Genomic DNA, 20,821 nt, shown 5'->3' with positions numbered 1-20,821 from the left:
CGTGTATGTATCCCTAATCTTGTCCGCTACGACGAGGCGGTGTACGGTTACATATCTGGAACATATGCTCATGGCGGGCCCGGTCCGGGAGATGGGGTTCTGCTTCCAGCTTACTCGTACGTGTGTTACGGTCAACTGTCACTGTGGTCCAGCGGCTGGCTAGGCGTTTGCAACGCTGTTCTGTGGACATGTCGGGTTTGAGATTATGGTGCACGCGTCTGTGTGAAGATTGCGACCGGTCCTCGGGGTGCAAGGGGAAACGTGCGTCGTGCAGCTGCAGCTGACCGTGCCGGATGGGCATCCTCAGATGCATCTATCACTGATTCGTGTTGGTGCTGAAGCTGAAGCGCTGTCGAGGTGCGGTGTAACATAGGGGTGTTCCTTAATATTCCTCCTCGAGGCTAGTGTACCACCAAGGCGCTGTTTCGCGCAGCGTTGGATAGATATCAGGATGTCAGTGGTTCATGCGATCACATAGGTTGCATCAGCCACAATGCCCTTGGCTTCCTATCTTTTCACTTGGTACTTAAGCTTAAGGACGCGGTCATAGTAATCTAGTTCGGGCGCTTGTCTTGTTGGAGATGGCAGTGTTGCCAATGAGTGATGGCCCGATCAAATGCAACGGCGGGCGGTGTTGCTTGACAGTTGGCTTCGGTTGTGGTCTCGGTGATTGACGTAAATGCATCGCCTCCCGACCCGCAATATTGGTTTGACAGAATAAATAGCAGAGACCGTCGACGCTACGACCCCATTCACTTTCAACCCGCCTCCCAGCTTTAGCCCGTTTGCCGTTTTCGTCGCCCTCACGCTTTTATCGACCTTTTATTTCACGTCCCCTGTCATTCGCTATGGAGAAGGCACCTCAGTACGGCAGCAACTACGGGAACGCGCCCGCGTACCAACCGGCCGTGCCCGCACCGCAGCCCATGTCTGACGCCGCTGTCGGCGCCGGCTTCCAAAACCAGCGTGCGTACCTTTGCTGTGCTTGTATGATCGCGGGAGTGAAGTGCTTACATGTATCCGATGACGATGCAGTTCTTGCGCAGTGCGCAAGGGGCCAGCACCAGGTGACGAAGAAGTACGGCGTGTGCGGTATCATCTGCGCGGTCTGCCTGTTCCCTATCGGTCTGCTCTGTCTTCTGTACGTACCTGTTCTCTCGTGGGCATCGATGCGGCATGGATCTGACTTTGTTTGCAGGTGCGATGTCAAGAAGAAGTGTGAGCGGTGTGGGCAGATCATCGAGTAAATGTCAATGGTGGTGTTCGCTGTGGCTCTTCATACGCGCCTCTGCCGTCGGGGTGAGGGGATGTTTGGATAGTGTATTCTACTGGGAGGCCTCAGGACTTACTGTACTTCACGACGGTCATTATCATTATGTTTCTCTTTTCCTTTGAACTTGGGCGCGCTGTGAGGAAGTGAGTCCACCACTCGGTAGTGACCATTGCCCCAGATGATGCAGAGTTGTTGTTACCGCGCGCTGTGAACTGAAAAATGCGCCATTGATGTTCAAGATGTCGATGAGGGCTTGAAGCGTCGAAGGTGTGTAACAGCCCATCTTCAAGCTTTCAAGCTTTTTCAAGCTTCATCGGGTACTCATCACCGAATTTGAAGCAGATGCGCAGCCGCAGCGAACTTGGACTGTGATTAGATGTCTGAAGATGTCGCGGTGTCTCAGAGCTGCAGGGAATTGTCGAAAAGATATCCACAGTGAGTGAATACATCTTCGCTTTAGGTTAACCGCGCATGACAAGTGCCCTGGGAGTTTCGATACGGCGCAGCCTCGCATTGAATCTTTCGTGTATCTCATTGAAACGCAGCAGCCAGGCTCTACTGCGATCTGGAGAGTGAACAGCGCAGCACCTGTCAATGACCACGTATAAATGCGCCTGCGACAGCACATGGGACAGCAAGTTCGTCGCCTTCCCACAGGACACTGTTTCACGCACCTGCATCCTTCCCTCTCTACCGATGTCGATGAACAGCTTTCCCGTCGCGTATATCAAGGATGGTGGGGAGTCGGCCAACCCCCCCGAGTACTACATAACCACCGTGCCCCAAGTCCCGGTTGCGGGTCCTGCGGCAGTCAATGTCCAGCCAATGCCGGTCCTGCAGTTGACGAATGCGCAGGTTGGGTACAACTACCAGCTCGAGAGTGAGTAATCCCTATGCGGTCTCTGCACTCAGTGGGACTCACTCGTGTTCTGATACTCGTGCTTGTGCAGTGATGGCCAAGTGCGCGCGGGGCGAGCATCAGTTGACGAAGAAGTATGGTCCAGCCGGGATCATATGCTCCGTCTTCCTCTTCCCCGTTGGTCTGCTCTTCCTCCTGTGCGTCGTCCCAAGGCTCATCCTAGGCACAACGAGCTTGGTTGGCTGATGAAATCTTGCGTTGTCCTAGGTGCGATAACAAGAAGAAATGCGAACGGTGTGGTGCTGTCTACTAGCCAAAGGTTGCGACCACGTACAATGTTTGGATCTTCCTATGGACATGATCGAGAGAAGGGGTTTTCGTGTCAAACCGACGGCCTGCGGCTCTAGGCTGACAGCTATACGAGTACAGGGTTATTGTTGGCAAATAAACCTGGTGGTCGAGCCCGTTTTGTACATTGGCAGTACAGTCGAATGCAGGTCACTCGGACCGGGGAACGAGGTGCATCATATCTTGGTGTTAATTTTAAGCTTGACTTGGATACCTGTGACGCAGTGAGCACTTCACTTCTGTATCAGTGACCAGAAAATCTGAGACTCATACTATGTATTCATAGATGACTTACAACACCTCATCGCGCTGTGTTGGATTCATGCTGGCCATACATTCGACAAAGCCGGCCAGGATTTTCTCGTTAGGCTTGGTGGTTCCGGATCAGCATGAATCTGAAACCCCGCGAGTTCCTGCGCAAGTCTAGTAGGACATAGTAGTCAGTCGTCACGACACAATGAAGGTCACCACAACGAACAGACTCCATTGCCTTTCGGCAGAGCGCCGCCGTTGTCTTTTGCCTGCCGCGTCTTCGAGAAGTGATAACTTACATGACGCACGAGCGCATGAAGCTAGACATTGTCATCGAAAGTCACGATTGTACAACAAGACCATCGGGTCCACTATTGGACTGGAGCAACTCTTGAGTTTTCTGGTGAGCTGAAAGGATCCCGAGAGAGAGAGGATCGGAGGAGCTGATTTCAAGCGCTGATACACGTGCACCCTGGCGACACGATATCGTGACCGTGTCCTCCTCCTCCTCCTCCTGGACCTCCTCCTCAGAGTGACAGTAGGACTCGAGTCTCGACCTTCTGGTTCGATCGTGAGCGCTGATCCTGCGGGCTTACACCTTTGTCTAACCAATTTGACATCTCGACTGAAAGCGAAGAAGCATCTGCATATTACATCCTCGGTATGTAAAATGCGAAATCAAAAAGTACAATGTTAATTGTGGCGCAGGATGGCACATCACCGCCCTGGAGACGGAAAACGTGCAACTTGGGCTTTGTGAGGAGTCCGTCGACACGTCGACGAGGGCGGATACTGTATCTTCAAATTCGCGCGTCCGTTTCCTCAGTCATGCTGTCCTCCATTCTGGTCCACAGTTGTTTGCTGGAGGACGTCAGCGGACGTGCCAATACTGGGTAGATCCAGCATATACGGAAGGTCGGAGTCTGACGTCGCCGTAGAGCTCTGGAAACTCTTGAGGAACTGCTGCAGTCCCAACTCGGACTCCGACAGTGCTGCCTGCCCAGACTGCACAGAATCGTATGGCACGGCCACCAAGTGGCGGCGCCTCCATTATCGCTTGTCTGTGGTCGCGATCATCGACGGTAAGTCGCTCTACCTGGCTGACGAACACAAATATCTCACGTGAAGGCGGCCAGAAACTCTTCACCATTGACATCCACGTCTATCGGCTCGTCAAATAACATCGGGAGGTCATAGTCCAGTAGCAAATCTCCAGAAGGTAGGCCCGCAAACCATTGTTCCATGTTCCAATCCTCAGTCGTTTCATGACCTGGTTGGGCTGGGATCGCAGGCGCTGACGCTCTGAATGGGTTGAGCATAGTGTCACGATAAACGGGCAATATCACGTACGACACTGTGATCAGTGAGTCTTCTTCGTACATCAATTGCGGCGCGAATTCTCCTTCCAGATGTTCGATATGTACGTCCAGTTGCGAAGGATTGTGGCGTTCTGCCATGCTGAATGGGTGAACTCCGAGAGTGGCTTCACTGAATGCGAATGCCGATCTGTACTTGAGGTGGTTCTTTATACCATGCGTCACTGAGCGCGGGATCTGCGTGTTTTGGCCGTATGGGTGGCCCGCGCACAGCAACATAATAGGGCCGCTAGCTGTCTTTTGTGTTCTTGTTCTGGGTTTTCATTGCAGCCCGCGTTACCGCCACATGATGCGCGCGTGTAGAAGGATTTCTGACCTTCCCTTCAATGGCTAGAACACTGAAACAATGAGGTGGAAAGAGCAGATGGACGTATTCGCCACTTGTTCGCCACTCCGCTGGGCTACTAGCAGCGGTTGCCATGCTCCTAGTCGATCCGTCTTGCTCACCGTAATCCGCAGAGTTTGTCATGAGATACTTGGCATTGACTCTGCGCCTCCTAACCTTGCATATCGCTCCACGACTTGAGTCATGTTCGTCGAAAAGATCCCCTGCACAAAGGAGACTCGTACGACCCTGCACACCTACAGCTTGTCGTCCACGGAGCCTGCGTACCACATGCCTTCATAGCACATCTTCGGAATATCTTATATCTTGCCTCGGAACCTCAGCGCCAAACACACACCAGCTGAGAGCCAAGGAAGTCCAGTCATAACATGACCGAGTGTCGAAAACGACTCGGAGGGGCCGAGTGGTGGCCACAACGCTCGGATATCGATGAGTGGCAGGACGCGTCGCACGGCCCACGTGCCGACGGGCGTGTCGAACGCGTCCGACCACGGTGGCACGCCTTTCTCTTCGCCCCCTCAGCACCTCCCCGTCCCACGCGATGTACGCCTCACCATCAAAGAATAGATACTCCGCAGAAGAAAAGAAACAGCTTCTGGCGAACCTTGACCTCGAAGGCGCGTCCCATTCTCTTGTTCTCGTTGATTCCATCTTACATCTGTTTCGAGCAGTCCAGCACCGAACTGAGCAGATTGAAGCATGGCTCGCAGACTCGTTAGAGAACTTCCGACTCCGCCATGAGGGTCAAATATCGCGAATACCACGTGTCGTCCGTGATATCACACTGAAAGAGTTCGCAAAGTACAATGGGAACGTTCAGGAGTGTGTGAAGGCGATGGCTCGCGACGCGCTCGGAACAGGACAGAACGGGATGGACAGGACAGCCTTAAAGCGAAAATGGGCTGCATCGCAAGAGGAAGCGAATGCAGCCGCTGGTCCGAGCACCGGTGCGGGCTCGCGGGATGCGGAATCGTCGAGGGGGCTCAAGAGTGGTACGTGGTATCCGTGACGCACCTTTGTCCACAGCATTGACAAGAGATTTAGCGCGTACTGCCGTTGCTACGCCTAAGAAGAAACCTCCCTCTACGACCGGCCCTGGCACGTTCAGAAGCCTCGCTTCGCCGTACCCAAGACTCCCGGGACTGTAAGTCGTTGCATTCCTGTTCCTGTGCGTAGATCTAATCGTCCTTAGGCACGTCCACCACCGCGCATGCCGTCCACGACAATGCCGTCTCCTAGCCCACACAAAGTGGCTTCCGGCAAACCCTCCCTGTTCTCCAAACCGTCTTCGCGACCGGTGTCACCGTCGAAGCTACCATCTCCTTCGAAAGGATCTCATCCGAACCACTATGCCCGTGTAGTTCGTCCACCCTCCACAACCACCTTCAATCCTGTCCTACCACCTCAGCCGCGCTGGCCCAGGATGGATGAAAGCATGATGAGCGTTAACGGCTCACCCCTCGCCAACCCCTACCAACTCGGTCTCAATGGCTATATGAAGACGGTAGCCGGGGCCGAGGGCGATGCCCTGGATGACACCGACGGTAGCGATACTGAACCTCCACGGCCCCTGAACGGCCTACAAACGCTCAAGAAGAAGAGCAGTATCATAATACGCTCTTCCTCATCTCATTTGTCTCAAAGTGGCCACTCGCGGTCGAACTCACAGTCGAGCCTGGCGCAGTCCCAAGCATCACGCCCTCCTCACTCCCGCAATACCTCGCAAACCAGCACGAACGGCTTCGTTCCCGCACGCACGAACCACCAGCCAAACGGAGAAGACGCTTCCGGACCAACCACACTGCTGTCACTATCTGCATTGGTATCTGTTCCAACAAAGGACGGTCACGTCCTAGAGTTCGACCCTTTTCGCACATCGCCAGAGGAGATTGACGCACTGGATGGGATCACAGACAGCGCGAAGAAACAAGCGAAGGAGGACATGGCGCGCCTCATACAGGCGGCCATGGACAGATGGAAGATCAGCTAAGGCGGACTCGTTTGTGTTATGTCAATCACTATCGCTATCCTCTGCATTGCCTGGTCACATTGTCGCACTTCGTATTTCTCTGCACACGCCCGTTCTCACTGCTGTATACTCTAGAACGATCGCACATTATATTGTATTGTCTCGGCTGTTTCTTCTCGCAGGAGTGGAACATGCCTTGGGTTCTAGCTGATGAGTACGAGCACGACGTGCATTGTTTGAAGATCAATGCGTTCGAACATCTCAGGTAAGTACATCCGGAATATCCAGTCTCAGGTGAGCACCTCGAGGCGAGCAGCTCTGCAAATCGTCTCGCCTCGATCACGAATCTTTACCAGCAATGAGTCCGGCGTGCGCAACCTACAGCCAAGTCTGTCAGTACTGCGGCCCATCCATAGAATTGGAAGGGCGACTGACCGTTCTGCTTGTCGCTGTAGATCGACGAGGTTGCTCACAGGTATGGCTCCGATGGCATGTCCCTCCCCACGAGACATGAGTAGTGTCCTGTAGTAACATAGCCGATGATGGCATCTCTGGAGGGAGCCTGCTGAGAGAGCTTCATGACGATTGAAGATTAGTGACATCTATAATGTCCCAACGATCTCTACACTCACCTCCGTCTCGTCTGCATCCTCCGATAGCAGTGCCGGAGCACCCTGCTTACTGAGAGCCTCCGCCTCGCTCCATTTCTTCGACTCCTCGTCGTCAAGCTTGTATATCAGTGCGAGATCCTCCGGGTTACCTCTTCCGCATAGAAGCACCCTGACCCTCACGAGCGCGCCTTTCCACAACTCATTCGCTCGCACACTGTTGCCTAGCGGATCCTGGCCGCGCTTGACGCGGAGCTGGTCGATGTAGTCCGCCAGGCCAGCACTAGGGTTGAACATAGACGAGATACTGTGAATTATCGAGGGAACGTCCTGTCCACGAAGGAGCCAAGGGCGAACTTGCTTCCCGTCGTTGCCCGCTTGTGCAGTGATGCCGGGTGCCTGCTCATCCGGTGTAGCCATCTGCACGTCTTCTCGCTGAGCAGGGATCAGCTCCTGAGGTAGCTCCTGCAGTCCCAGGACAACTTCCCAATCGGGCTTCCAGGGACTGCGGGTCCCAATCTTTGTATAGTTCACCCGTTTCGCCGGTGGCTTGCGTTCCCATCTGTCCTGTTCCTTTGCTTCCCTATCGTCCGCATATTCCTCATATGCATCGGTAAACGGATAGTCACGGGGGAAGTAGGCACAGCCGCCTTCGTAGGTCTGAGTCTGCCGTTCACGCTGGCCACCCACCCGGGTGCCCGTATAGATGAGGGACGGCAAGAACGCCATGGCCCAGCCCTGGGGGATGATTAGTGTCCATCCATGCAGGGCAGTCGAGGAGCTTGTGTGATGGGGAGACGAAGGTGAGATGGGCGAGGCGCTTTCGACCGAGCGCTGCATAAGAATGACAGGTATTCTGTCGTCTTTCTGAGTCGGCTGCAGTATGGTCCCGGCACCAAATTCTGCACCAGGCTCAGTGAGCACGATGTTGCTCTATTCAAATCGCGAGGGCTTACCTGAGACTTGCGCTGGTCGATGTCTTCTTTTTGTATTTTGGTCTCCGCAGGCCGTTACGCACGTTCTGTCCCAAATGTCGCTTTGCGCAAATTCGCTGATGGGAACACTGTAATCGGAGACGATGTAAGTCCGCTTTCAAGCTTCGCTTTTTGGGTGGGAAGCTGAGTGGGTCAGTGGCAATATGTGAATGAGCAACCCCGAACATTCGATGCAAACTACGTACCTTAAGCGAGGTCGTGCACAGTGAAGCCAACCACCATACCTCTCGGTAACGAGCCAGTAGACTGCAATTTAGTCAGGGAATCCCAGAACTACCATAGCGACCTATCAATGGCATTACCCTATACTGAAGCTCACCTGCTTACCTTCGGAAACTCGTCCCATCGTTATCTTTCGTTGGCTTGAGTGCACCCTTGATAACCTGACTGGACTTCGGCCCCATGATCTCGAATACATTAACGCGTTCCCTCAGGTCGGCAATCTCAACCTCTGCTACCTCCCTATTTGGCTCCGCCGTCCTCGCGGCATCCAGAGCGTATGATGCTGCAAGGCGAAGCGTCTGGTGTGCGACATGTACGGCGGAGGGGTGTACGCGTATCCAGACTTTGCGCCCAGGTTGAGCCGAGCCCGAGGCGCCGTCATGCACCTTGTCTTTGCCCTTCCCTTTCCTGCGGCGTTTCTTCGACTTTGTGCCATCTTCTTCGGACTGAACCCCCTCAGGCTTGCTGTTGCTCTGGGTGGCTGGTTGCCATAGGACGGTCATCGGGGAAACCAAATCAAATGGATACGATCGATGCTTGTATAGATGCGTTTCGCAGACTCTCGCGCCCGTCAGGAACCTTCGCAGTCGCGTGTCAGTGACGTGTCAAACGATCGACATCTGTCCGCTTCTCACCGTTTGGCTCCAGGACTTGCGCCCTGAAAGTCCGAACAACTGTCCAGTATGGCGCGAAGGATGTCCTCCGGTCCCGTGAGTTCAACGAGCGCAAAGTACGATGCGTCATGCAGAATGGAGCCATGAACTGATGCTCTGTGCGAGGGGCGGAAAGACTTCTCCGTGGGTTCTACTGCCTGGAGGTCGGCGTTAGTATATACTACGCGCATGGTGCTGGACACCCGCGCACCAACCGATAGCCCCACATGTTGTCCATGTGCATCCTCTTCGCATGCCATATGTGCGTCTCTAACCACGTCTTATCGACTGAGGGCTGTGTAAGCAAAAGAGGTTCTAACCGAGTTGAGGCTGTTGTCTCACTCTGCCGCTTAAGGAACTGCTTCGTCCGGGATATTTGTTTGGATTTACCACGTTTCGGGACGTGTCGTCCAAGCGCTTTCTTGCGCTGAGGATCCATCTGTCATTGGCACACAGGTCAACATAGTACAACAACGATTCACTAGACGAATATCACTGACCTCCGCTCGGGCCTTGTCTCTCAGTCGAAGGGGGACGCGGCGCACGTCATGACTGGCTGCTCGTCGTCTCAAATGACGAGGTAGCTCTTGCCAGGCCCTCTTCGTAGATGCTGACCTGCGATGACGGTCAATAATGGCTCGTTGCGTAGAGGCATACGAAGAATAACGTACTGGGCACTCTTCATGGCTTCTTCCATCGCGTTGATCTCGAACGCCCGTGCCTGCATAGTACTGAGCATCGATTGTACCAGAGCTCTCCAAACAGTAATACCTCGGCAAATCGTTCCACGTCAATAGATGCTGGCAGGCCTTGCATGCCTGTCCGCGCTTAGCGTCACACAAGGCACTGTGGAACTGATCGGTACACTCACTGTTGAAGCTGAAGCGTACAGATTTCGAAGGGCCTGCAGATGCATTGCTAGTACCTGTTGCTTGAGAAGTCTGGACAGTTATATTCCGAGCTAACGCGGTTTTCTGCTTCTTCCTCTCGCGAGCTGTGGGGGGATCCGGCGAGGCTGAGTCGTCTGACTTGCGTTTCGGAGGCATGTGAGGAATGCAAAGCTTGCTCAGAGAGATATTAGGCTAGATACTGTAAGGATTTTCGACAGATCAGGCAGGCTCCAAGCGCGAGATAGCCTATAGGCCCTTGTTGGTGAAGCTAGCAAGCTGAACGGCGGAACTTGGACGAACGCGAGGACGCGGAACTGCAGACTGCAGCCAAACTGCAGCCACAACGCTCGCGGCACGTATCACGTGGGCCATACTTACCTTTTCCGGCCGACGCGTCTGTCGCCGTCACTCGGGTTCTCGAGGTCGGCTGCCTACTTACACGTTCAGCTCAGCACGACCATGTCCTCTTCGTTCCTGCGGCTCGCCGCCTCTGCGCGGCCAGCCTCGTCGGGCTCTCTAGGAGGGCACTGTCGACCACTCGCGTCATCCGCGACGCTGCACCGGCGACGCCCAACCTTGGCACCGTGCCACCACCCAAGAAGCCGGTGGGTGCATTCCGAGGAGGGTACGTCCCATAGTACTCTTCGGCCCTCAATTATGGTGTATGAATTGGCTCACTACTGTTGGACAGAATTGTGGGATTCCTCTTTGGCTTCTCCCTTGCGTCGTCTCTTGCAGCCTATCACTACTTGAGGAGTACAAGCTCGCGTCTGCTGCGCTGCAGGCTAGCGTGGAGGAGCTTCATTGAGCACGCAGAAGGTTATATTCCCTATTAGATAGTTTCCCTCTCTGTCAGGTTCTTACGTCTGTTTGGACAGGTTTCTGCGCATGTTAGACGCATTGAGGCGGTAGAGAAGGACTTGAAGGCACTCTCGGACACAGCGTCGTCAAAGGAGGATCTCTCGAGGCTGCGGGCAGAGATGAAGAAGCTGTACGACGGTCTCCACGTTGGTGGGTCTTATCTGCTGTCAATTGCACGTTCACTTCTTGACCTACCGCGCAGAGTTCCTGACTTGCGCTCACACGTATGGGGGATCCGTAAGTCTGCCTCCATGGTTCCCTCGCTTTCCAATCTAATGTCACCTCGTGCCACAGAGCAGGATGTCCATGCTTTGTCGAAAAAGAACTCGACCTCTGTCCATATTGTATAGAAAATACAGCGGAGACCCGTTTGAACCCTGCGATGGTATGTGTACAGTGCGATATGCTACAAATAGGTGGGAGGGTTTGGGTACATCAGTCGTCGCCGCTATCATCTTGCATCGACTTGCGTATTTCTTCCTGCAACGCTCCGGCAAAGTCCTGCATACTTCTGCCACTACTCATTGTAAGCGCTTCCAGTGGTATCATATTGTGCTGATGTGTGGGGGCGTTTCGAGCTGCAACTGGGTGGCTGGGAGAGTCAACGACGCGCAGTTCCGGTTGGGGAGAGTAGTCGTCCCCTCGAGCGAGGAGCAAGTCGTGCAAGTCCTCATACGAGAAAAGGAGCGAGTCCGTTCGTGGTGCGTAGGGGTTGAAGTCGATGATGTGCCCTCTAGACAGATCACGGGTGAGCAAGAAGTCAAAGACATCTATAGGTTATGAACATGAGCAAGGATGCGGAGCAGAGATGTGAAGCTCTCACAATCGCCTCCACCCTCCGGCCACTTTCCTTGATGTTATTCTCCCAGAATGTCTTCACTGCTTCCAAGACCTTGCTCTGTGTGTTGGACTCATTCCAGAAGTCATAGTAATTGGGGTCCCGCTGCGATATGCCTACGGAGATTTGGCATCTTAGTCTCGGAATCTTCGGCTAACTCACCTAGCAGTTTCTCGTGCCGAACAAAGCAACGCAGCTCCCTACTTCGGTCGACAGGATACCACTTCCGCAACACAAGCTCGAGGTCATACGTAGGCGGCTTCGTCTCGCACCCATCGAATACGTGATCGGGATTGAGGTCGTGCTGCACGAAATCCGATGACTTCAGCAGCAGGTAAACGTCGCGGGTGAGACGCATTTCATTGGCGATGATGCTGGTAGCATCCACGCCGCATCCTAACTTCATGTTAGCATGGGGTACGAGAAGAGAACACCAGTGCACATACACACCCGAGGAGACGAGAAGTTCAGCTTGGGAAAGACAGCTTCATACTGCGACACAGCGTCCCGTATCTTCTCGTCCAGCTCCGGGAATGCAAACTTCCGATGTTGCTCGTCTTCCGAATCACTCTCATACCCACTGCCGTCCTCTTCGTCCGAGAGAGTACTCTCTACGGGTCTGCGACGGCGACAGTTCGCGGTAAAGGGACGGGAGACGAGCGTGGCTTACGTGTCGTCTGCCCCCTCTGGCATGAATACGCCATCTGCGTCCAAATACTCGAGAAAATCCTGGCTCAGAGGGCGGATGATGGTTGACTTGATGCTGAGATTGAGAACCTGGGGTACCAGGAGGAGAACTGGAATGCAAGCAGGCTTCGTGAGTGAGGAGCGGAAAAACATCTGGTGTGTTGACGGCCGAAGGCATGGCAAGCGGTCGTCGAGCGTGGATATGTACGAGAGTAACGCGAGAGTGGGGTCGAAATCCGTGTCAAGGAGGAAATGAGCTCAGCGATCGGGCACCGTGCCATCGAGATCTCGACGCGCAAACACGTGCAACCATATTTTGAGTGCTGAGTTGGGCGTCTACAAACCTCACACCGAGCATCATCTGTGCTGCCCAGTCGCGCTCCCGCCGTCGCCATGCCCATCGACGGACACGCATATCTCGTCAAGCAAGGATGGGGCGGCAAGGGCACTGGCTTGCGTCAAGGCGCCATCTCGCGCCCAGTGACGATTGCCCAGAAGAAGACACTCGCGGGCGTAGGCAAGGATCGCGACGAGGCGTTCCCGTTCTGGGATCAGTGAGTCCGTTGCCCTGTACTTCGCTAATGACGCTGGAAGCTGACTACTCGTAGTGTCTTTGAAGCGGCCGCGATGAGCATCCAAGTCAAGATCCAGCCCGACGACGACGATTCCGTGAGTGACTTCACGCCTTACCTCCCACGGACATTCATCGTCCTTCAGGATAGCGAGGCCACACCTACGTCTACTGTCGAGCTACAGCGAACTAAAACTGGTATCATTTCAAACCGCAGGCCGAAGACGGGCGCGCCCGCATTATCCGGAACCACTACACCAGACTCGCAGGCGAGCGGCAGCGGCAGCGTCACACCACGACTCAGCCTAATGGCTACAGCGAAACAAGAAGCCGCCAAACGCATGCTCTACGCGAGCTTCTTCCGGGGACCTGTACTTGGTCCAAACGAGCCTCTCGAGACCGCTCAGCTAGAGGGCGAGGTTACATCGACCAGCCAGCCTACACGAGTTAGCGAACCAATCCCCGCTTCGGTGAAAAAGAGCAAGAAGGGGAAGGAGCGCGCCATCGAACCATTGTCCGAAGACGGGGAGTCCGCTCAGCCGAAGCCGAAGAAACAGAAGAAACGGTCTGCATCTTCGGATGCCGACGAAGATCCTACAAAGAAGGAAACGAAACGTCGGAAACGAGAAGCAAGAGAGCAGGCGGCAGGCGAGGCAGGAAGGGTAGAAGGAATGGGAAGAAGCAACGGAAGCGGGAGGAAAATGCAGCAGCTACGGAGGGAGAAAGGGACGATGATAGGAAACGCGAGAAAGAGGAGCGGAAAAGCAGAAAGCAGAGAAGCGGGCTGCGAAGGAGGAGCACCGCCAACGCAAGCTGCAGCTGAAGGATGCCGCAGCATCGGAGGCGGCAGATGGCGATGGTGCAGTGGAGGATCACAAGGAGGGTGAAGCAGAGTCACCAGGCGCACCCAGCGTGGCCAAAAACGCGTCGCGCAAGCGGAAGAAGGGCAAGGGGTGCTCGGATAATCAGGGAGAGACAGGAAAGGAGAAACGACGCAAGTCGTCTTCATCTTCATGACAACTCCATTATGGTATCCTCCACGTAGGTACTTCTACACGATGATGCTATGGTACTGTGTTCCATTCGGCAACGTCATATTGGTATATCACATATGCAACGACGGAGTGCTACTATTTGCAAGACTGACTATTAGACATACAAGCGTTGTTTTCAACTGGATGAGTACATAGGGAATGGACAGCGGCCAACAGTGGCCGTGCGTAGTGTCAGAGGCCACATATTGAAGCTATTCAACAAAGCAAGTCAACCGTCACCTGGACGAGCGTGTATACCAAACGAGATGAGGATCCTCAAGAACGGATGCTCCTCCACGCGCTCTGCATGGCAATACGCCTCGCCTGCAGGAAAAGTCAGTATCACAACCAGAGCGGCCTACTTCTCCCGAAGCTCTGGCAGTGGAATGGCAAGCGCACCTGGTCAAGCGTGATTGAGTCCTCCCGCAGCTCGACTTTCTGCCTACCATCTTCCTCCTCTTCATCGTCGTCATCGAACGCCGTGGTCCGCGGCGCGCCACGAATGCCGCCAAAGGCCGCCTTTCCGCCGGCAAGTGAAAACGGCGTCGACGCCACCGCTGTGCCGAATACGCTCGCGTTCTTCGGCGCACCGAAGGCGGCAAAGTCGGTGACTACTTTGCGCGGCGGAGAGGCGGACAGCTTGGGCGACTTCGTCGGGCTGGCAGGTGCTGCGCCCACCGACGTGCTGGACCGCGGGGCGTAGGGGAATAGGCGTATGAGCGCTGTGAGGACATCCGAGCGTGGAGGTATTTGTCAGTGAAACGTGTCCCGGGCACCTGCGTTACGGCAAAATGAGCAAGCGTGTGAGGCGCGGAAGGTTCAGCGACATACTCTCTTGAGGTTGGGACGTGCTTCCGTGAGGGAGCCCGAGTTCATGTACACGCTCACATTATGCTTCGCCTCTTCGATTCGCGGTAGATGCTTTCGATGACGACCCTCTTAGTGCTCTCGTTTCGCAGCAGGAGACGTTCGTGGAGCTCCCGTGCGACATCATCGACGCTTTCATTATTCCCGAGGATCCTCTGCGAAACGGCTTCTCCGACCTCTCGGACTAACCGCTCCATATCCAGATTTTCCAGGACGCTGCCCACAATTGCATGTGTGAGGAGGTCCGCGGTTGTGAGGGGTAGCATCAGGCCAGAGGTGATGTTCACCAAGGCTTGGAAGAAGTCTGTCGCGTACTGAGCAAACTGAGTAATACACACCGATGTGAATACACTTACCGCGTAGCCACTCAAGCAGGCTCGCATGCTACGAAGAACTACACGCAGTCAAATATTGAAAACGACGTCATTCGACACGGTAGCATACCAGTGTGATCCCGCGACTAGCCATGTGTCGCGCAATCTGCAGTGGATCGTTTCCATCCGGGGACCCCTCGTCGAACCCTGCACGACCCATGAAGAACTCGAGCAGGTATCAAGGGAAATAACGTACCATCACCGTACTCTCCGATGCCGTGTGGGGGCGCATCTGCGATGAGCACAACCATCTTGCTCGCGTAAGGCCTCCACTCCATGTTTAGAGCCTCCGACAGTGCAGCAGTCACTGCCTCCGGCCCATCGCCACCTCCCGATGCGTACAAGCTCGAGAGGTGACTGTGGACCTGGGAGATGTCTGAGGAGAAGCCGAAATTCTTCGTGACATAGGTGTGGTCCTGGGGTGGATGATCCCTGTACGCGACGAGCCCGATGCGCAGATCTTCCCGGCTTGGAGCTTCCCCGACTCGTAGATGTGGTTACAGATCTCTTCAATGTTCCTTGTGGCGGAGGATATATAGCTGCCCTGGCTCCCTGTGCAGTCTTGCACGAAGACGAGGTCTCTGATGGGCGATACCTCGAGTCAGTACCGCCAGACGTCACCGCAACAGACTACATACAGCATTTTCCGCCCATCTGGAGGTGGCGCACCATTCGTATCCACCTGGTATTCTTGCTGCGGGCCATAGGCCTCGGGCGGGGGGTAACTGGTAGATCCGGAGTCGAAATCCATGTCTTCATCCATCGTGAACGCTGCGTGAGTTCGTGAGGTGAGTAGTGCGCTTGTGTTGGGTCCACTCCTATTGTCTGGAAATCACTCGAGGATCACTCAGGAGCACGGTGTGCAAGTCTTGGTCGTGGTGGTCGTGATCGATGGTGGTTGTAGAGTGCAGAGATGAGATGTATTGGCACGGCACAGATGGAGGCTCTTGCAAGTTATGTCATGTTGCCGCGCGCGCAGTGTACAGGGCCATTGGCGCCGGCACCACGCCTGAGTCGCGCGTCCTGGGACCCTTGATTCCCGCACAATCCTTACCACATTCGACGCTTCGTGTCACTCTCCTGCCCCCGATCCTTCACTGATCAGCACACAGCCCTAGGTCGAAGTAGCATGGTCTAAGCGGAAGTAAGTAGTAGTAGTAATAAGTAGTCAAAGTAGCGTAGGTAGTAGCTAGAGTTCTCTCCGCGATGCAGTGCCCACGATCCAGTTTATCCACTGCGCCGTTACGCTACTGAGGCTGTTGCCAGGCCGGGCAAATGTCCGATATACAAGCACAACGCCCGTCGCCGCACCACCGATCAGCGTGCACACCTTGATATACATCCGGATGCGAGCAGCGGCTGTCATCGCGCGGTCTGAGCCTCCTGGTATTGCGGAGTTGCTGGGCAAGCGCACATGTGAGGGTCCTGCAGCATGCAGAGAGCACGACTACGTACGGGTTCATCGCAACGCTGCAAATGGCGTGGAACACGTCCGCCGTCTGCCCCGTTTTGACGCTGACAGCGACAGGGACCTGTAGCCCTAATCTGCGGCAGTATACATCTGGCTGTACCTCGTGTCTCTGAAGATCACCGCTCGGGCGGTCAGGCAATCGCTATGCAAACGTCTGTAAACGCTCACGCACCTGTTGGGCGAGGTCTAGATCAGACTTCGTTGCCACAATACGTTGGTATATGGTCCAGAATGTACTGTTGCTGCGAGGCTGTCAGTTAGACCCGGACCGGACCATTGGACAGACACACCCTCAGATTACTGATGTACGAGAACGAATTGGTGTCGCTCGAGTCGTGTACGTAGACGACGACATCCGCCAAATCGTCTTCTTCGGACTCCGCAGGGTCTCTGCCTCGTATTTGAGCCAAACTCTTGCAACTGCCAAAGCTGATCAGAGGGGATGACCACATTGAATGCACACCTGACGCACCACGAGTACTTTTCTGAGCCGTCGATGTCTACTGAGTTGACAACAGAGTTCATCTTCTTCGTGGCTCGTACTTTTCATTGAATGGCTTCCCGGCAAATGCACGGAGTAGAGAAGTTTTGCCCGAGCCTGCTGCACCGCAGATGTAACAGAGGAAGACATTGCGCGTCACCTTGGCTTTCCGTCTGTCAACCTTTCGTGGTCGAGTGATATGCAGCGCGCTCGTCCGGGGCTCATCGGGATAACCCAAGTACGCGAGGTATGCAAGAGTGGTTCGATGGTCGAGGAGTGTGGTCATACTGAAGCCGGTGGCGTGGTAAGGGTGCAGTTTCCGTGAAGACCAAGCATTGTGCACACCTCCATTGTGCTAGCCATCCTTGTAATGTGACGGCACCCGTGTCATCCGCAACGGTGGTATCAGGGAACTTTTGTCCCGCCCAAGGGTTGCCGGGGGATGTACTGAACAGGTCTTCTAGCTCCTCTGTCTTCAGAGCGCCGTCTTGGTCCTATAGCGGGTCAATAGCCTATTAGACTATGCATGAGGTGACACGGACCTTGTCAAAGGTCTCAAAGATGTCAGTCAGGAATTGGTATCCCTTCGGGCTCAGTTCCACAGAACATTCGTACGGGACGTCGAATCTATGGTGATACGTCAGCGGTGCTTCCCGGGATATTATCGAAGAACGTAATGCTTGCTTCGGATACAAGAAGCTCTCCGTCAGCCGCAGATCCTCAGCGTAACCAAACTTGCGCAGAACAGTCCAGGTGGTCTCCAGCCGACCGCGTTGGATGAAGATAGTGTGGAGGTACAGGAATCCCGCCTCGGTGAGTCCACCACCGTGAACGCCGCCCTCGGCGTGCTCCTGAACCATCGCTTTGATCCCCTCCAACTCTTGAGCTTGGAGCGGAGCGTCGAAGCATTTCCGCTGAAGGCGATTCAGACAGACAGGTAGATAGGCGTGAAAATCGGACGCACCTGGAACTCGTTCAGCTCGGATGCATCTAGGATGCCATCCTTGTTTGCGTCGCAGAGTTTGAATATTCTTCGCAGCGCAGCGATACACTCTTCTTGAGGACCTATCCAGAGTATTTGATCAGCACAAATTCTCCAGCACATGCCTGCGCACCAACATGATCTCGCGAGTCGTACAATGGTGCAGTAGGGTGGAGGACAGCCCTCTGAGCGAAGTAGAAGACTTCTGACACGTTCAAGGGTAGTTTTGCCGAGCATTCCACGCATGTCTCTACTTCCTACGAGGCTACATTTAGTCCAAAAGCCCCAGCATGATCCGGGGTAGACGCACTTTGAACTCGTTCATGATGGGAATGATCTCATCCTCCAAAGCTTCGTTCGTAACCTCCCCCCCTCGGAGGTCAATCTTGTTACCGACCAGGATGACGGGCACCTGCACGTGTCGAATCAGCAAAGTGATTGGCTTCTCAGAAGAACCTACATTGACACCAAGTTGTCGGAAGTACGGTAACCAATACGTCGGTATTCGGTCGAAGGAGTTCGGGTTGTCGATGGAATATACGACGCATATTACATGTGCTTTCCGTATTTCGGACTCGAGTGCGGCCGATCCGGCGGACCGCCTGTTACGTCCAAAGTTGGTCAGCTATAGCAAGGGGTCGTGGCGGCAAACGTACTGCCGGAATCCACTATGTAGGTGGTAACATTCTCGGGCGTGACTTCTGGGGGTATAGTAACCTCGGGGACTATGCGTTGAACCTAGGTCGTGCGTAGCACTTAGAAGTCTTCCACGCCATCGAGGAGAATGGCCGTACGTGGGCAACAAATGACTCCTTGATCAAGGAAGTGACGATGGTACTCTTGCCGACAGCCTCTGGCATAAGCTAGTGGATCAGAATGGGGCGCGGAGGACGGCTTGGGGGCTCACCGTCGCCTACGAGTAGAATCCGAACATCCCTTCTCATGTCCTGGCCCGCTAGCAAGCGTCAGGGATTGTCTTGCGCGCGTTGTGTGTCGTGGAAGAGAGCAGCGGCACGCCCACGCCAACGACGCCTCGGCACACGCGTGACGATCGCGATCACTCCCTCCCTTAAAGCCGCTTACGTAATTAGAGCTACAGTACGGTTCATAAGCCCAGTTGCAAGCCAGCTCCAGTGCAGTGGCCACGCCAGACATCCTCCAGGCCCAGCTCAGCCCTCGACACCCATCTCGCTCGATATACGAACGCAAATACACTTCTCGTCGGTGGAACCGAGCACAACCCTACTCGAACCTACACTCACCCGGACCCGGAGTAGCGTCATGCATGTCAAGCGACTGCCCAGCGATGTAATTGTAGTCATCATGCAGTATTTGTCTGCACGCGATCTTGCGGCTTTGTCGGAAACATGCACATCCGTGTACGACTTGGTGAGTCTCCTCAACTCAGATTGGCTAGCGGGAAATACAAACGGATTCCCCATAGGTCAGCGAGTTCGGATGGAGCCTGCACGCCCGTCAAAACAGCCCACCGTCTTTCAGCCTTTCCAAGTCCCTCATGTCATGGGCTCCGTATGCACAAGTCCGGTACGTTGATCCCGATTCTGCCTCCGGGAAGTGAATTACAGACCGGTTTATCATGGACACAGCCATCACACGATCACTGACCGCAACTGGGCGAATCATCAATTCGTCGCACGTCCGCTGGCCCGGAAATGGATGGGCAAGCTGCAACCAGCTCTCGCGGTGAACCGCTCCAGGCTATTCGTCGGAGCAGGAAATACGATTTATTCGTATGCATTCACCGCTCGAAAGCCGGGAATGCACCAGGGATAGTGTTCGAGGGTGCCTATACCACGAGCCAACGTCTGCAAGCCCATCGTGACATCACCACTATGGCCTCAGTCGAAGATGGTGGCATGGACCAAACCGTCTATGTCGGGTTTGCAGACGGCGCGCTAGAGCGCATTACCCTCCCTCTCTCTGAGCCCAGGAAGCAGGGTCAGCCCCTCCACATCGACCCTTCCTCCGTGAAGGGAATTACTTCCACGGCGATGACATCGTAGAGAGCGTCTCTTCAGCCGGGGACTACATGCTATCACTCTCCTCAGGCGGCACTGCAGTTTTCATGAACCTCTCCTCCGCGGAACCTGTTCCCGAATTTCTCGACTTGGACTCTCGCGGTTGGTCGACCCATCTCTCCGCGCGCAGCTCGACTCCCTACGCTGTCTTCGGCACCTCTTCCGCGGACCCGCTCTCAGTGCACGACATCCACCCGTCCGGCCTGTCCCCCAGCCCGTCTGCCATCCTCACCTCGGGAACGGCCGACGAGCGCCCGAAGCAGTCAGCGGTCTACGGGATCGCGGGCGCGCCGCCCACCTCCCCATGGGGGCACTCGGACCAGATCATCGTGTCCGGGTGGTACGACGGTCCTGTGCGCGTCCACGACCTTCGCTCGTCCAAGCGCGCCTACTCGTCCGACCCCTGCTGTCCGGCGCCTCTACTCCCGGTCCTCTCGATGTTCGACCCTTGGCTCTTCGAGCCGAACTACTCCGTCTCCTGTGGTGGGGGTGCTTCTAGCTACATCGCCGCAGGAACCGCGCGCCACAGTGTCGTCGCTCTGTGGGATGTCCGCAACCCTTCCGCGGGGTGGAGCGTTCATGCGCCGGGGAATGACCCTTCTCCCGTGTACTCGGTCGTCCTCGAGAGCTCCCGTCTCTTCGGTGCGACGCAGTCACGTCCATTTGTGCTTGATTTCGGCCCAGATGTCAAAGAAGATACATACCCGAGTCTGAAGCTCAACCACAGAGATGAAGAGGGTCTCAAGAAGCGAGACAAGACTGGTATCGGATTCTACGTAACGCGATACGACCATAGTCGGTAGCCATACTATAATGATGACGACT

General features: G+C 55.0%; 10 protein-coding genes across 10 annotated transcripts; 5 read left to right on the top strand and 5 right to left on the bottom strand.

Moving 5' to 3' along the window:
- Positions 1-669: 669 nt before the first annotated feature.
- B0H18DRAFT_972690 (uncharacterized protein) lies at positions 670-1,377 on the top strand. The gene is made up of 3 exons (XM_048043881.1): positions 670-966; positions 1,036-1,141; positions 1,199-1,377. Exons 1-3 carry the CDS (start codon positions 849-851, stop codon positions 1,245-1,247), a joined length of 273 nt encoding a protein of 90 aa, XP_047899546.1. The 5' UTR covers positions 670-848; the 3' UTR covers positions 1,248-1,377.
- A 592-nt stretch (positions 1,378-1,969) lies between these two features.
- Positions 1,970-2,445, top strand: B0H18DRAFT_1113614 (uncharacterized protein; the record flags this gene model as incomplete). The annotated part of the gene is made up of 3 exons (XM_048032974.1): positions 1,970-2,153; positions 2,224-2,329; positions 2,400-2,445. The coding sequence occupies 3 exons, from the start codon at positions 1,970-1,972 to the stop codon at positions 2,443-2,445; spliced, it is 336 nt and encodes a 111-aa protein (XP_047899545.1).
- A 917-nt stretch (positions 2,446-3,362) lies between these two features.
- B0H18DRAFT_315255 (uncharacterized protein) lies at positions 3,363-4,451 on the bottom strand. The gene is made up of 3 exons (XM_048037528.1): positions 4,083-4,451; positions 3,855-4,034; positions 3,363-3,793 (listed from the first exon to the last, which is right to left on the bottom strand). The coding sequence occupies exons 1-3, from the start codon at positions 4,325-4,327 to the stop codon at positions 3,604-3,606; spliced, it is 615 nt and encodes a 204-aa protein (XP_047899544.1). The 5' UTR covers positions 4,328-4,451; the 3' UTR covers positions 3,363-3,603.
- A 544-nt stretch (positions 4,452-4,995) lies between these two features.
- On the top strand, positions 4,996-6,444 carry B0H18DRAFT_1113612 (uncharacterized protein; the record flags this gene model as incomplete). Its single annotated transcript, XM_048032973.1, has 3 exons — positions 4,996-5,446; positions 5,525-5,598; positions 5,647-6,444. The coding sequence occupies 3 exons, from the start codon at positions 4,996-4,998 to the stop codon at positions 6,442-6,444; spliced, it is 1,323 nt and encodes a 440-aa protein (XP_047899543.1).
- Positions 6,445-6,597: 153 nt separating this feature from the next.
- On the bottom strand, positions 6,598-10,094 carry B0H18DRAFT_972678 (NUC188 domain-containing protein). The gene is made up of 16 exons (XM_048043880.1): positions 9,773-10,094; positions 9,673-9,719; positions 9,573-9,622; positions 9,402-9,516; positions 9,244-9,340; positions 9,113-9,189; positions 8,884-9,059; positions 8,354-8,827; positions 8,231-8,252; positions 8,094-8,149; positions 8,050-8,067; positions 7,988-8,029; positions 7,056-7,962; positions 6,934-6,997; positions 6,859-6,904; positions 6,598-6,801 (listed from the first exon to the last, which is right to left on the bottom strand). The coding sequence occupies exons 1-16, from the start codon at positions 9,945-9,947 to the stop codon at positions 6,714-6,716; spliced, it is 2,454 nt and encodes an 817-aa protein (XP_047899542.1). The 5' UTR covers positions 9,948-10,094; the 3' UTR covers positions 6,598-6,713.
- Positions 10,095-11,087: 993 nt separating this feature from the next.
- On the bottom strand, positions 11,088-12,330 carry B0H18DRAFT_1113610 (D123-domain-containing protein; the record flags this gene model as incomplete). The annotated part of the gene is made up of 5 exons (XM_048032972.1): positions 11,088-11,385; positions 11,438-11,606; positions 11,653-11,890; positions 11,941-12,109; positions 12,161-12,330. 5 exons carry the CDS (start codon positions 12,328-12,330, stop codon positions 11,088-11,090), a joined length of 1,044 nt encoding a protein of 347 aa, XP_047899541.1.
- A 203-nt stretch (positions 12,331-12,533) lies between these two features.
- On the top strand, positions 12,534-13,635 carry B0H18DRAFT_926227 (uncharacterized protein; the record flags this gene model as incomplete). The annotated part of the gene is made up of 3 exons (XM_048041633.1): positions 12,534-12,731; positions 12,786-12,846; positions 12,895-13,635. The coding sequence occupies exons 1-3, from the start codon at positions 12,571-12,573 to the stop codon at positions 13,633-13,635; spliced, it is 963 nt and encodes a 320-aa protein (XP_047899540.1). The 5' UTR covers positions 12,534-12,570.
- A 423-nt stretch (positions 13,636-14,058) lies between these two features.
- On the bottom strand, positions 14,059-15,786 carry B0H18DRAFT_1081884 (elongation factor-2 kinase; the record flags this gene model as incomplete). The annotated part of the gene is made up of 10 exons (XM_048031453.1): positions 14,059-14,106; positions 14,182-14,440; positions 14,461-14,558; positions 14,614-14,682; positions 14,718-14,963; positions 15,006-15,043; positions 15,084-15,170; positions 15,220-15,498; positions 15,525-15,604; positions 15,662-15,786. The coding sequence occupies 10 exons, from the start codon at positions 15,784-15,786 to the stop codon at positions 14,059-14,061; spliced, it is 1,329 nt and encodes a 442-aa protein (XP_047899539.1).
- A 277-nt stretch (positions 15,787-16,063) lies between these two features.
- On the bottom strand, positions 16,064-18,977 carry B0H18DRAFT_972661 (mitochondrial Rho 1). The gene is made up of 16 exons (XM_048043879.1): positions 18,865-18,977; positions 18,752-18,810; positions 18,610-18,695; positions 18,418-18,559; positions 18,268-18,369; positions 18,091-18,214; positions 17,940-18,040; positions 17,660-17,889; positions 17,518-17,602; positions 17,321-17,469; positions 17,038-17,262; positions 16,785-16,884; positions 16,703-16,736; positions 16,667-16,680; positions 16,479-16,603; positions 16,064-16,423 (listed from the first exon to the last, which is right to left on the bottom strand). Exons 1-16 carry the CDS (start codon positions 18,899-18,901, stop codon positions 16,213-16,215), a joined length of 1,824 nt encoding a protein of 607 aa, XP_047899538.1. The 5' UTR covers positions 18,902-18,977; the 3' UTR covers positions 16,064-16,212.
- Positions 18,978-19,238: 261 nt separating this feature from the next.
- B0H18DRAFT_950553 (uncharacterized protein) lies at positions 19,239-20,799 on the top strand (the record flags this gene model as incomplete). The annotated part of the gene is made up of 4 exons (XM_048041960.1): positions 19,239-19,346; positions 19,402-19,502; positions 19,693-19,916; positions 20,027-20,799. 4 exons carry the CDS (start codon positions 19,239-19,241, stop codon positions 20,797-20,799), a joined length of 1,206 nt encoding a protein of 401 aa, XP_047899537.1.
- Positions 20,800-20,821: the final 22 nt, after the last annotated feature.

The sequence above is a fragment of the Fomitopsis serialis genome (genome assembly GCF_022376445.1).
Source record: "Fomitopsis serialis strain Sig1Antser10 chromosome Unknown B0H18scaffold_3, whole genome shotgun sequence".
NCBI classification, from domain to species: domain Eukaryota; kingdom Fungi; phylum Basidiomycota; class Agaricomycetes; order Polyporales; family Fomitopsidaceae; genus Fomitopsis; species Fomitopsis serialis.
This window is presented reverse-complemented; position numbering and strand designations above follow the sequence as displayed.

Excerpts from the sequence above, each read along its gene's own strand:
- B0H18DRAFT_972690 (XM_048043881.1), top strand. The coding sequence starts at position 849 with ATGGAGAAGGCACCTCAGTACGGCAGCAACTACGGGAACGCGCCCGCG. Across the intron at positions 967-1,035 it reads CGCCGGCTTCCAAAACCAGC|TTCTTGCGCAGTGCGCAAGG; the intron begins GTGCGTACCTTT and ends ATGACGATGCAG. Across the intron at positions 1,142-1,198 it reads ATCGGTCTGCTCTGTCTTCT|GTGCGATGTCAAGAAGAAGT; the intron begins GTACGTACCTGT and ends CTTTGTTTGCAG.
- B0H18DRAFT_315255 (XM_048037528.1), bottom strand. The coding sequence starts at position 4,327 with ATGTTGCTGTGCGCGGGCCACCCATACGGCCAAAACACGCAGATCCCG. Across the intron at positions 4,035-4,082 it reads GACTCACTGATCACAGTGTC|AGCGTCAGCGCCTGCGATCC; the intron begins GTACGTGATATT and ends CAACCCATTCAG. Across the intron at positions 3,794-3,854 it reads GAGTTTCTGGCCGCCTTCAC|ACAAGCGATAATGGAGGCGC; the intron begins GTGAGATATTTG and ends TCGCGACCACAG.
- B0H18DRAFT_972678 (XM_048043880.1), bottom strand. The coding sequence starts at position 9,947 with ATGCCTCCGAAACGCAAGTCAGACGACTCAGCCTCGCCGGATCCCCCC. Across the intron at positions 8,150-8,230 it reads GTATGGTGGTTGGCTTCACT|CTTCCCACCCAAAAAGCGAA; the intron begins GTGCACGACCTC and ends TGACCCACTCAG. Across the intron at positions 6,802-6,858 it reads CTACAGCGACAAGCAGAACG|GTTGCGCACGCCGGACTCAT; the intron begins GTCAGTCGCCCT and ends ACTTGGCTGTAG.
- B0H18DRAFT_972661 (XM_048043879.1), bottom strand. The coding sequence starts at position 18,901 with ATGAGAAGGGATGTTCGGATTCTACTCGTAGGCGACG. Across the intron at positions 18,811-18,864 it reads GATTCTACTCGTAGGCGACG|AGGCTGTCGGCAAGAGTACC; the intron begins GTGAGCCCCCAA and ends AGCTTATGCCAG. Across the intron at positions 17,890-17,939 it reads CCGAGCTGAACGAGTTCCAG|CGGAAATGCTTCGACGCTCC; the intron begins GTGCGTCCGATT and ends AATCGCCTTCAG.